General features: G+C 40.8%; 1 protein-coding gene across 2 annotated transcripts in view; it reads right to left on the bottom strand.

Annotated features, from left to right (window-relative positions):
* The window catches only part of sftpbb (surfactant protein Bb), a 55,283-nt gene extending 42,645 nt beyond the window's left edge, over positions 1–12,638 (bottom strand). Inside the window, exons 1-2 of one of the 2 annotated variants that reach the window (XM_034170340.1) lie at positions 12,481–12,638; positions 12,348–12,397 (exon numbers count right to left, since the gene is read on the bottom strand). In XM_034170340.1, the coding sequence (XP_034026231.1) occupies positions 12,348–12,397; positions 12,481–12,535 (105 nt within the window). In that variant the 5' untranslated portion in view covers positions 12,536–12,638. Of the gene's footprint in view, positions 1–12,347; positions 12,398–12,477 lie in introns of both variants that reach the window. The other variant, XM_034170341.1, reaches the window with a different exon arrangement.
* Positions 12,639–13,240: the final 602 nt, after the last annotated feature.

Raw genomic sequence — 13,240 nt, 5'->3', positions numbered from 1 at the left:
TGCTGGAAGACCCAGCCATGACCCATCTTCAATGCTCTTTCTGAGGGAAGGAGGTTGTTTGCCAAAACCTCGCAATACATGACCCCATCCATCCTCCCTTCGATACGATGCAATCGTCCTGTCCCCTTTGCAGAAGAGCACCCCCAGAGTATGATGTTTCCACCCTCATGCTTCACGGTTGGCATGGTTTTCTTGAGGTTGTTCTCATCCTCTAAACATGGTAAGTGGAGTTGATTCCAAAAAGCTCTATTCTGGTCTCATCTGACCACATGACCTTCTCCCATGCCTCCTCTGGATCATCCAGATGGTCACTGGTAAACTTCAAACGGGCCTGGACATGTGCCGGCTTGAGCAGGGGTCCTTGCTGCCCTGCAGGATTTTAAACCATGACAGCATCATGTGTTACTAATGTAATCTTTGTGACTGTGGTCCCAGCTCCCTTCAGGTCATTGACGAGGTCCTCCTGTGTAGTTCTGAGCTTTCTCAGAATCATCCTTACCCCACAAAGTGAGATCTTGCATGGAATCCCAGACCGAGGGAGACTGACAGTCATTTTTTGGTTCTTTCACTTTCTAATAAATAATCATAGCAGTTGTGGTCTTCTACCAAGCTGCTTGCCTGTTGTCCTGTAGTCCATCCCAGCCTTGTGCAGGTCTACAGTTTTGTCCCTGGTGTCCTTAGACAGCTCTTTGGTCTTGAGGTGGACAGGTTGGAGTGTGATTAATTGAGTGTGTGAACAGGTGTCTTTTATACAAATAAGTTCAAACAGGTGCAATTAATACAGGTAAAGAGTGCAGTATTAAGAGGGCTTCTTAATGAAAAATTAACAGGTCTGTGTGAGCCAGAATTCTTGCTGGTTGGTAGGTGTTCAAATATTTATTTGCAGCAGTAACATACAAATAAATTATTTAAAAAAAATCATACATTGTGATTTCTGGATTTTTTTTAGATTATGTCTCTCACAGTGGACATGCACCTAAGATGAAAATTTCAGACCCCTCCATGATTTCTAAGTGGGAGAACTTGCAAAACCACAGGGTGTTCAAATACTTATTTTCCTCACTGTATACTTGATCAGTCATAAGGTGCTGTGCTTGCCAAGTCAGACACTCGCGTTGAGTGAGTATACAATCCGACTACTCACTTACGTGTCATGTTGTTTCATAATTTAGACATTAAAAGCACCTACGGACATGATTTTAACAAGATCTAAGAAACTTCAACATGTATGAAGAAGTGTTATTGTCTGCTCGACACAAAAACAAAATGGACTAATTTTAACATTATTTTATTTTATTTCTTTGTGGCTGACTGTATCGCCGATACTCAGCTGTGTACAGAGGGATGTTTCTTCACCGTTTAGACCATTTTGGATAATCTCAGGACGATTTTTTTTTTCAGATGAATACCACTGAAACTAACAGGTAAGAATTTGTATTTACTATGTGTATTTTACTCTGCCAATCAATGCATTAATGGACGTATTTCTGTTGTTTAGCCACAGGGTTGAAAGAGCGTGAAAAAAGCAGCAGTTTTTTAGTTCATAAATGACGGTGTATCTAATACCAAGATAAATTGTGACTTTTAATACTGTTTTACTGCTTTTGAAAGATGACAGTGTTAGGGATTTTAATTTTTTATTCATTAATTTTTCGTGCATTCTTGTGTGTTTGTGATCTTTGAATTTACCCAGCAGCCCCTACGGCGCTTAAAGTGAAACTGGTTTAACAGAAGCCGACAGTGTAATCTGATGTGGCCGCATCCGAATCAATACAAAAGTTATCGGTTATCTTTAATGAAGATAAATTTTTTAGCAGTTTATCTGTTTATCGTCATAAAAGATAACTTTTCAGTTATCTGATTAATGGTTATCGAAGCTAATTTTTTGGTTAGCTGTGTCCACCACTGCTTACTTATGATAAGAAATCTAACAAAACATAGGGGAAAGAAAATGTTTTCAAAGACTTGTTTTGTCATTATTGTAAATGTGAAGAGCACATCATGCAGACCTGGTCCTACATGCTAGCACAGACAAACACAAAAAGAACTCAGCACCTCTCTTTTCAATGAGGTGAACATTGGATACTCCATGTCAGAATAAAAGGAGACAGACAGAAAAATGAGCTGAAGGTAGTAACCGATGTAGCCTGCCATACATTGATTAGTTCTGTGTACCATCTTGGTGAAACTGGATTTGACAGACAAAGATGCACCAGTGTCGCAGACCGAACGGTCCGCCCCTAAAAATTGGTCCACCCTGCCTCCACTGTGCATGCGTCATTTTGGAGCTTAGCCACTCCTGTGAGTCTGACTGTCTTCACCCAAAGCGATCAAATGGATTAATGGGATTATTAACCATCAGATGACAGGGTAAAACCTCTTAAATCATTCTAAAGTCAGTTTTAAGCAGAAACAAGGTGATAATCCATGAACCACGGCTAATGACGCATGCGCAGTGAAGGTAGTGTGGACCGATTCTTAGGGGGGACCGTTCGGTTGCCGACACCAGACCAAATGCACAGCGGTGATTAACCACCCAGCTGTACCTTGTGTGTGTTACAGAGGAACAGAGCTGATAACACAAGGATGAAAACAAAAACAAGCAGGGAGCACCCGTAAGAAGATTAACAACTTACAATGTTTCTATATTAAACACACACACAAGGTACCAGTCAAACTTTGGACACACTTTATCATTCGGTCAAATATATATGCACTGTTGCCTCACAGCAAGAAAGGATGACTTCCCTCCTGGGTCCTTTCTGTGTGGAGTTTGCATATTCTCCACGTGTTTGTGTGGCTTCCACCTATATCCAAAGACATGCAGGTTAGGTGAAACGTAAACTTTAAATTCACTGTTGGTGTGCGTGAATGTGTTTGTCTGTCTATTTATCATATATTACAAAAAAAAAATCTGGCCTACACTTGTAAACCAGCCCTCATGAGATACAAGAAAAAATAGGGCTGATAAATCATATACTTTTCCTATCAATTTAAACTGAGGCAATAAAATCAGGGTGATATAAAAAAGATTATCTGTGCACAAAAGGAAGTTTCCATAGTTCTCACTCATCCATTGCTCAAAACAGAAAGGCTGTTACTGCACCATGACAGGGATGTTGTGGTTTTCTTTTATTTAACCACTGATTACGGGGTTGTGCCAGAATTCAAGTAGATTCTTATTCGTGTGTTTCAGAAACTTGGCTGAAACTGGTTAGGAAAGTACCTGTGACGAACAACTGACACGAACAAGAAAAATCCCATGCAAATACATTAAGATTGCTCATCTCTATCCTTGGTTTGATGCCTTCATATCATGGTTCTGAACCTAAATCTTCATGGCCTGCACTCATGCAATATTGTTGAAATGTTAAGAGTCAGAACTGAACTTGGCAACAAAACAAAACAAAACAAAAAAACCTTTTATCTTCCCTGCTGCATTCACCTGGAATAATTTATAGAAGGACCTGAAACTGTCAGTTTATTACAATGGGCCAATTTAAATCAATTTTAAAGAATGGGGGGGCGGGGGCACTCTTGGTCAGTGTAAATGTTTTTAGAGTTTTCATTGAATCACTTTCAAGACTGCACCCATTTAAAAAAAAAAAAAATCCTGATCTTTTATTGTACATTAACTGGATATCTGTGTTTTTATTCTTTTATGTTGTATGATGGTGTTTGTTTGTATTATGTGTGCTGCAGTTACTGTTGGCCAGGTCTCACTCACAAAAGAGATTTTCATCTCAGTGAGACTTTACCTGGTTAAATAAAGGTAGATTGTGGTTTTAAAGTTTAACTAAATGTATAGTATACAGCAACATAAATATATCAGTACAGTAATACAACAATGTAAGCACCCTAGTGTGTGGTTTTTAGTTTTTAGTGTGAAAACATTTCCAAGTGTTAAAACTAAAAACCTAATTACTTTTTCTAATGTGTGATTTTACAAAAGAACAACAGCACTTTTCCACCTGATGCAAATACTCAAAGCTCTACAATTACATGATTCCTGTCTGATGCAAAATTGTAAAGCGCTTTGAGTGTCTGATGCAGATAGAAAAGCACTATATAAGCGCAATAGTCCATTTATATCATGTGGTCATACGTTTGAATCTTTAATCTCCAGACCACCACCTCCCCCAAAATCATCTCTGAAGAATGAATGGATCAACGTGATGTTCTTCTAAAACTGTGAGATAGTTCATTCAAAAGTCAGTTTTAAAGACTCAGGTTAGTCAGTAGTTGCTTTTTTTTTACTTTCACTCTAAATTATTGTACTTTTCATTATTTTTGCAGCATGTTTTTTTTTTTTTTTTTTTATGAAAAAAATGATACTGCCCAATACTTTTTCACACCACTGTGTTTATTATCATCCTCTATCACTAATTTAATATAAAACAAGACATTATTTCTAACACATTAACAAAACACTTCACTTGATAATATCATTATATCATGATTATGATTTAGTTGACAAAATGTCAGGAAATGCTGGGAAATGAATGGCTGAAACAAAGAAGTTGTCAGGATTTCCCTCAAAGCCTGGTTTTAACTCTGTTTTACCAGTGTTGTGTTAGTTTCTCCACCATATGGCACCGTCAGTTTTGTTTCACACCTGGATCAGATGAGTGACTGATTATTGACAGACTATTTAAACTTTCTGTTCATGTATTGCCAGATACTTGTGTGCCGTATTTGTCTGTTGCCTTGCTTGCCTCGTTTTGCCTCACCGGCCACCTTCAATGATCCAGGCAGTCTCCAAGAGGATCAAACCTGAATGCCGCCCTGTGACCTTGACTGCATCTTCCAACTGTGCACTTAAGACTCTGAAGCTTCCCGCAGCAAACGCTAGCCTCCCCTCTAATTCCCGTATTAGAGCAAACGGTTTTCCTAATGCTCCAGAGGTTTCTGGTACGGCTCCCAAGCGGACCTGGATCCTGGCTCTGACTACTTGCACAGCAACATCACTTTGGAACTCCTCAGCTCTTGGCGTAGAGCGCGTCTCGACTACATGCCAGTTAAGTTCCTCCTCGTCTCAGTGAGATCCCGTTCTCACTCACTCCTGTTTGTGATTGTGCTATGATAAAGAACTGTTCCAAGAACTGCATGAATTCTGATAAACAATTCAAAACCCAGCTGTATCAAGTCCTGCTTAATTGGAACTGCATTACAATGCGCAACACTTGACCTCTGACTTTTTGGATACAAGTTATGAACTATGAACAATTCCTGAACAGTGAACTTTATTTCTTGAGAAGATAACTTTATTTCCTGACATCTGAAACAACCTGTGTTAAAACTTTTATGAACTGTGACTGTTTTGAGGCTCCAGCGAGTGCATTCACTCACCCTGTGTGTCTTTATTCCCCATAGTTCCTGGTCTTGGAGGCAAGCGTTCCACCTGGTCCTGAACCCTTAGTTGATATTATCCTTCAAGACTGACTTGGGATCCTGCAGCTCCCTCATTTCACTGCCAGAAAGTGCTGTACTGCAGGCAACTCAGTACAGCACTTTTACTTAATTTATTATAAATAAATATATTTTCCTTTGTACTCTTCTCCGTGTCCAGCTCCTTGCATTTGGGTCCATTGCCTGTAACGGTTCGGTCCCACTCGAACCGTAGGAGATTTTTTTTTAATGAAAGACGTGCGGGCAGATTGCAGCGTGGGCTCGCAGCCGCCGCGACGCTCCGCCACAGGACAAACACCTCTGTTGGAAGCCTTAAGGACAAGTTGGAACATGTCCAGCTGTTAAACAATTTCTCATATACTCACTCCACTGAAAGCCATCAAAAGCCGCCTGGATTTTACAAATGGTTATCAACACGGAGGTGTTTTTCCTGTGCTCCTTGCATTTGGGTCCATTGCCTGCAACGGTTCAGTCCCACTCGAACCTCTGTCCATAACAGACACATTTTTATGAGTTCCCCATCTTTCAAATACGGTTACAATTCCCAGCAAGGAAAGTAGTTAAAAAAATCCACTGTTTCCTGCAGACCAAAGTGACATCATCACCTCATGTGTTTATCAATTAACTCCAAACCAAAAGATACTGCAGTCACAAAACAGTGATTTCTTAATTAATTTAACAAAGCATAAAGCATTGTAATCTGCAGAATAAGGGCACATTTAGTTATCAGTACATTTTACCCAGAATGCATTGCATCCAACTTGAAGTGGTGGAAAGGCTTTAAACGGGAGGGGTGACCGATATTAGTGTGCTCTGATAGAGAGAGCGGCGACATGACGAGTCGAAAAAAATCCGTCACGTGACTCATCTTGAGTTCAAAATAGCGTTCACTGTTAATCTGTCTGCATGTAAATCCAGCTATTTTATTTATTTATTCGCTGAAAATGCCGGGTTTCTGTGCATTTGGAGGCACAAACAGACACAGCAAGGGCTTCAAGATGTACAGATTCCCTTCAGAGTCAAACAGAAGAAACATTTGGGGAAAAAAAGTCAGCTGTGTAGGATGGAAGCAACTTCATCATCAAAGCTTTGAGAGGTAAACTGATTGTTCAGTCCCATGTACAGTAAAACTCACCTAAACCATCACTGTATAAACAAAATATTTGCAGTCACCGGACAAAAAAAGTCCAAACGTTTTTGTACTGTTTTCCATGTAATAAACACTGTATATAACATTTTTTGTACAATGGATTTTCGCTCCATTGATGGATAAAATGTCCCGTCCGATCACACTCTATTTCCATTAAAAACCCCTCGCATATGGGACCTGAGTCATTTCTGTGACCGTTTATTTTTTTCACACCGTGTTCAGACTCGGAGCCGCAGCCTGATGTGCACCTGTTAAATCAGACAGAAAAGGCTGTGATTTGACACTTTTCTGCTTTCAAGCTTTCATCTCCCATCATATTTTAATAGTTTCTGCAGTGCGCACGCTGATTACAAATGGATCAGAAAAGTCTGCAACTTTACAGCACAAAGTCGGTAAAAGAGAAAATTGTACAGCTTACCTTTGCAGGTAATAGTAGTACGTGCATGTGCTAGTTTGTACACGTATTATTCGAGCGGTGCACGTACTTTTATACTATACTTGCACTGGTGCAAGTAACTTTATCCAAGTTTTATCAACTATAAGCACCAGTAGAATCAATCAATCAATCAATCAATCAATTTTTTTTTTATATAGCGCCAAATCACAACAAACAGTTGCCCCAAGGCGCTTTATATTGTAAGGCAAGGCCATACAATAATTATGTAAAACCCCAACAGTCAAAACGACCCCCTGTGAGCAAGCACTTGGCTACAGTGGGAAGGAAAAACTCCCTTTTAACAGGAAGAAACCTCCAGCAGAACCAGGCTCAGGGAGGGGCAGTCTTCTGCTGGGACTGGTTGGGGCTGAGGGAGAGAACCAGGAAAAAGACATGCTGTGGAGGGGAGCAGAGATTGATCACTAATGATTAAATGCAGAGTGGTGCATACAGAGCAAAAAGAGAAAGAAACAGTGCATCATGGGAACCCCCCAGCAGTCTACGTCTATAGCAGCATAACTAAGGGATGGTTCAGGGTCACCTGATCCAGCCCTAACTATAAGCTTTAGCAAAAAGGAAAGTTTTAAGCCTAATCTTAAAAGTAGAGAGGGTGTCTGTCTCCCTGATCTGAATTGGGAGCTGGTTCCACAGGAGAGGAGCCTGAAAGCTGAAGGCTCTGCCTCCCATTCTACTCTTACAAACCCTAGGAACTACAAGTAAGCCTGCAGTCTGAGAGCGAAGCGCTCTATTGGGGTGATATGGTACTACGAGGTCCCTAAGATAAGATGGGACCTGATTATTCAAAACCTTATAAGTAAGAAGAAGAATTTTAAATTCTATTCTAGAATTAACAGGAAGCCAATGAAGAGAGGCCAATATGGGTGAGATATGCTCTCTCCTTCTAGTCCCCGTTAGTACTCTAGCTGCAGCATTTTGAATTAACTGAAGGCTTTTTAGGGAACTTTTAGAACAACCTGATAATAATGAATTACAATAGTCCAGCCTAGAGGAAATAAATGCATGAATTAGTTTTTCAGCATCACTCTGAGACAAGACCTTTCTAATTTTAGAGATATTGCGTAAATGCAAAAAAGCAGTCCTACATATTTGTTTAATACGCACTTTGAATGACATATCCTGATCAAAAATGACTCCAAGATTTCTCACAGTATTACTATAGGTCAGGGTAATGCCATCCAGAGTAAGGATCTGGTTAGACACCATGTTTCTAAGATTTGTGGGGCCAAGTACAATAACTTCAGTTTTATCTGAGTTTAAAAGCAGGAAATTAGAGGTCATCCATGTCTTTATGTCTGTAAGACAATCCTGCAGTTTAGCTAATTGGTGTGTGTCCTCTGGCTTCATGGATAGATAAAGCTGGGTATCATCTGCGTAACAATGAAAATTTAAGCAATACCGTCTAATAATACTGCCTAAGGGAAGCATGTATAAAGTGAATAAAATTGGTCCTAGCACAGAACCTTGTGGAACTCCATAATTAACTTTAGTCTGTGAAGAAGATTCCCCATTTACATGAACAAATTGTAATCTATTAGACAAATATGATTCAAACCACCGCAGCGCAGTGCCTTTAATACCTATGGCATGCTCTAATCTCTGTAATAAAATTTTATGGTCAACAGTATCAAAAGCAGCACTGAGGTCTAACAGAACAAGCACAGAGATGAGTCCACTGTCCGAGGCCATAAGAAGATCATTTGTAACCTTCACTAATGCTGTTTCTGTACTATGAATTCTAAAACCTGACTGAAACTCTTCAAATGAATGAATGAAACAATAAAGGACTAAATAAGGAAAAAAAACAATTTCCAGTGTGTTGTCTTCGTCTTCCCTGCGTTTTATGACTCACACACAGAGAGTTGCTGTGCTCCATTTGTTGTGTTCGTGCGCGCACATGTAAACAAAGAAAAGAAAAAAAAAACTGACTGGCTGCAGTTCTCGCTCTCTCTCCCCCTCAAACTCTGTCATCATTGTGTTATAAACCAGTCACCATTTTTTTTATTATACATCTGTGTAGTTAATAAAATTATCTTCACGACAGTTAGTTTGTGCGCGCATGTAAAAAAAAACAAAAAACTTTACGGAACCCGAGAGAGGTCACTTAAAGTGATATTTTTCTGGCCATGATAATCTGTGCGCACGTTTTCCTTTAACTGAGCACACAAATGAATAAAACGTGCTCTCAAATTAATAAAACGTTTTATTAATTCGAGGGCTCAATTAAAGGAAAACGTGCACACAAATGATCACAGCCAGGAAAACGTGCACACGTTTTCATTTAATTGAGCCCTCGAATTAATAAAACGTGCGCACGTTTTCCTTTCATTCAAAATGAACTCCATAATATGACCTAAATTGTCATACTCACGACGGGGAGACGCTTCGCCCTCAGCGTCCTTTTTAATGTGCTTAAACTCCAGATGATGCCATGCTGGGCAGCTGGAGTTCTCTGTATGTACTTGTGCGCCCAAACCATGATGATATACCCTGACCAGATCCATTTCTAATGGGGAAATGTATTACACTGTCTCCTGGTTTGTTGGCTAATAGCCAACAATTATGTGTCAAGACAATATTGAGTGCACGTTTTACAAATTGTGGCCACGTTTAAGTAGATTGTGTCCTTGTTTTACTCAAACAATGCTTAAAACGTGCACATAATATCATAAAACGTGCGCACAATATAATAAAATGTGCACACATTCTCTCCACAATGCAAAACGTTTTGCGATGACACTTCCAGGGCTCTGTAGTTCCTCGCTCTCTCTCCCCTCAACCTCTGTCATAATTGTGTTATAAAGCAGTCACCATTTGTTTTATTATACATCTGTGTAGTTAATAAATAAAATAATCTTCACGGACAATTCATTCGCACATGCATGTGAAAAAAAAAAACTGAGGGGAGAGCAGCAGCAGCAGCAGCAGCGGCAAGCTCTCCCCAGAGAGGAAGAGTCTGACACATCAGAGGAGGAATTTTAAGGTTGATATAAGACTGACTTTTGGTTATGCAAGTAACTTTTTTTTGGTGCAAGTAATTTTTTTGTTACTAGCATCAGTCCAAGTAGGTTAAAAAATGTATTTCGACCCCTGCTTTGATTTGGAGGAGATGATTGTAGAAAGAAAAGATTGTTGAGGGACAAATTAATCCAGAACAAAGCATAATCCAGAGATGGAGAACTTTAAAGCTGTCACACGTCATTGCATAACACGGAGTTACAGAGCTGCAGCTACATAAATCAGGCTTTAAATTAATTAAATAGCTCATCATGAATTGTAAATTTATGTAAATTTGATAGCTTAACTATGTTTATATTTACTTTGATAGCACCTGTACCTGGATGTGTTGCTGTATGTGGTTAAATGATTTAAAAAATGTTGAAAACATTAAAGGTCCATTCAGTAGTTCAGCACAGTTGGGCCCAAAATGGTGCCATGTTCTGAGTTGACGCCTCTCTCTCAATTAAGGAACACTAACTGAGATCATTGGTGCTTGCTCCCCCTGGTGGTGTGAAGGTATGTAGCCATGGTGGTGCAGACAAGTCTCCACACACACAGACACAGACACAGACACAGACACAGACACAGACACACACACACACACACACACACACACACACACACACACAAATAACTGCACGCATTTACAGATCTAATGGCTGTCGCGCTTAAATCATTCTAAAGTCAGTTTTAAGCACAAATGAGGCAATACTCCGTGACACTTCGAAATGACTGACGCATCAGCTAGCAGCTCATGCAGCCTCGGCAATCTGATCACTTCCTCCATCTTTTCTGATGAAATAATGTTGAATTTATGTGGAAATGACTGTTGTACAAAAGCTTCAGATATCTGTCGCTGAGATAGATGATGAATGGAGTGCAGTTTTAAGCAGAAACGAGGTGATAATCCGTGAACCGCGGCTAATGACGCATGCACAGGCAAGGCAGGCAGACTGATTTTTGGTGGAGACCGCTCAGTTGGCGCCACCGGGTCTGGCTCGAGTGTTGTTGCCAGATTTACTAGATAGTGTCGAGCTATACAAAAGGCCTGTCCCGAGCAGATCGTGGCCCCGCCAACTTGGAAGGTTGAAGCGCTGCTGCGGTCTCTCGCAGTCAGTGGAAAATGCATGCTCTGCGCTTGTAATCACTGTTGATTCTCTGGCTGACTTCACCATTATTTACATTTAAGACATGAAAATTTGTGCTTAGGTCAATTCAGATACATAGATTCAATTTCTAAAGTCAGATTTATCATAACTGTTGATCCTTTCTCCCTATAAGGCTGCAAATGGAGTGTAAAATGGGGCTCCTGTCAATAGAAAACTCATGTCATCAGTCAACTCTCTGGCTGATTCCTCTTTGTTTTATTTCTCTGTGCTTTGACAACAAAGGATTAGAATGAAATCATCCAGTGCTGGAATGCAGCCCCCAGCCAACCACACCCACTGCCAGCCAAGGAAAGGCAATCATGCGGCGCACATGGGTGCTGGAGCCCCCACCCATCCGGTGACCGCGCTCGAGCACCCGACCGCCGAGATCCCCGAACCAGCCGGCAACACCGCTCATGAGCTCCTCATCGTTGCAGGAATGATACGAGTCTTCTTACTGTCTTGAGCAGCACCGCCAGCCAGCTCCAGGATCTCAGCGGCCAGAGACTCGAGCAGAGAAGCCAGGCAAACGGGGGCTCCGGCACCCCCCCCCAGCAGATGGTGGACATGGCTGACTGGAAACTGCAATCCAGCACGGGAGGAGCGAGTCATTGCTTTGGCTCTGGCTTTACCGTCTGTTTTGCCTCTTCCGCTTATGATTTTGTTCTTATCCTTCACTATCAAAGCACAGAGGGGGAAAAAAAGAAGTCAGCCAGAGAGTTGACTAATGACATGAGTTTTCTATTGACAGCAGGCCCATTTTACGCTCCATTCGCAGGGAGAAAGGACCAACAGTTATGATAACTCTGACTTCAGAAATCAAATTTACGTATCTGAATTGACCAAAGCACAAGTTCACAAGTTTTCACGTCTTAAATGTAAATAACGACGAAGAAATCGGCCAGAGAATCGACAGCGATTACAAGCACAAAGCATGAATTTTCCACTGACAGTGAGACCGCAGCAGCGCTTCAACCTTCCAAGACGGGCGGCTCAGCACTCCAGGTCACGTGACCAAATACCTGCCTATTATGGGATGTCTATGGTTGTCGCTTGTCCACGATGTGCAAAATATAGTTGCAGACATGTTCTTGAGACATGAGTATGAGTATAAAACTATCAAAAAGACGCAAAATGCGACCCCTTTAAATTCCTTAGCATTGAGAGGAACAGAAATATTTCTCACCACAGTGTCTTGTGTGAACAGCGTGTCGTCACCGATGAACCTGCAGTCCCCTTCAGGCAAACAGAGAGAAAGTGAACGCTGGTGATAAATGCTAATGACGTTAGCATTGCCGCAGTGATGGAGGCCGTCTTACCGGGACACAGCGACGCCGCCAACATCAGCAACAAAAAACCCGATACTGACATCATGTTCGATCACAAACAGAGAAATTATTCACAATAACACAGATTGTTTTGAAGCCACCCCGGAAGCGCAGGCTGCGGTGTGAACACAGATCAGTGGGTGTGAGTGTTCAATCACAGCAGATAGACTGCGCATGCGCAGTGACCATGACGTCAGAAAACCGTCACCGTGCTGATAAATGGTCGATGATTAAATGTAAAATTAATCATATTATATGACGCTTGCATCATGTTTTAGCAGACTGAAGCATGGCTTTAATGAACCAGAGGCTCCCAGGTAACGCCTTCACAAAGTTATATTTAAAAATAAAAATAAATTACAAAAGCACCTCTGCAGGGCTCAAGGACAAATCCAAAGCTTGAGGTCATTATCTCAAAGCATTTTCGAAATACAGCACATGAAAAAGTTAATGTGTTTCTTTCCTTCTTTTTTGACAAATGCATTTTTGTCCAACTTAATGATATGCTTTAACTTTAGTGCCAAGGGCAAGTTGCCATGAAATTCAAAATATTAGCCAAATCACACGTGATTTTAACCATTGTGTCACAGATAATAACAAGGAGAGCAATCCGAGATTTCTGAAGTCTGCCAATATGGATCTTGATCACCTCCAAAATTCAGTGGAGTCTTCCATGCCCTAATATCTATCAGTCTATCTGTGGTGAAAATTTAGTGAGAATCTGTGAAATATTTTTTTTTACGTAATCCTT

The sequence above is a fragment of the Thalassophryne amazonica genome, chromosome 5 (genome assembly GCF_902500255.1).
Source record: "Thalassophryne amazonica chromosome 5, fThaAma1.1, whole genome shotgun sequence".
Classification (NCBI taxonomy): Eukaryota; Metazoa; Chordata; class Actinopteri; order Batrachoidiformes; family Batrachoididae; genus Thalassophryne; species Thalassophryne amazonica.
The sequence above is the reverse complement of the archived record's forward strand: the minus strand, read 5'-3'. Positions and strand labels throughout refer to the sequence as shown.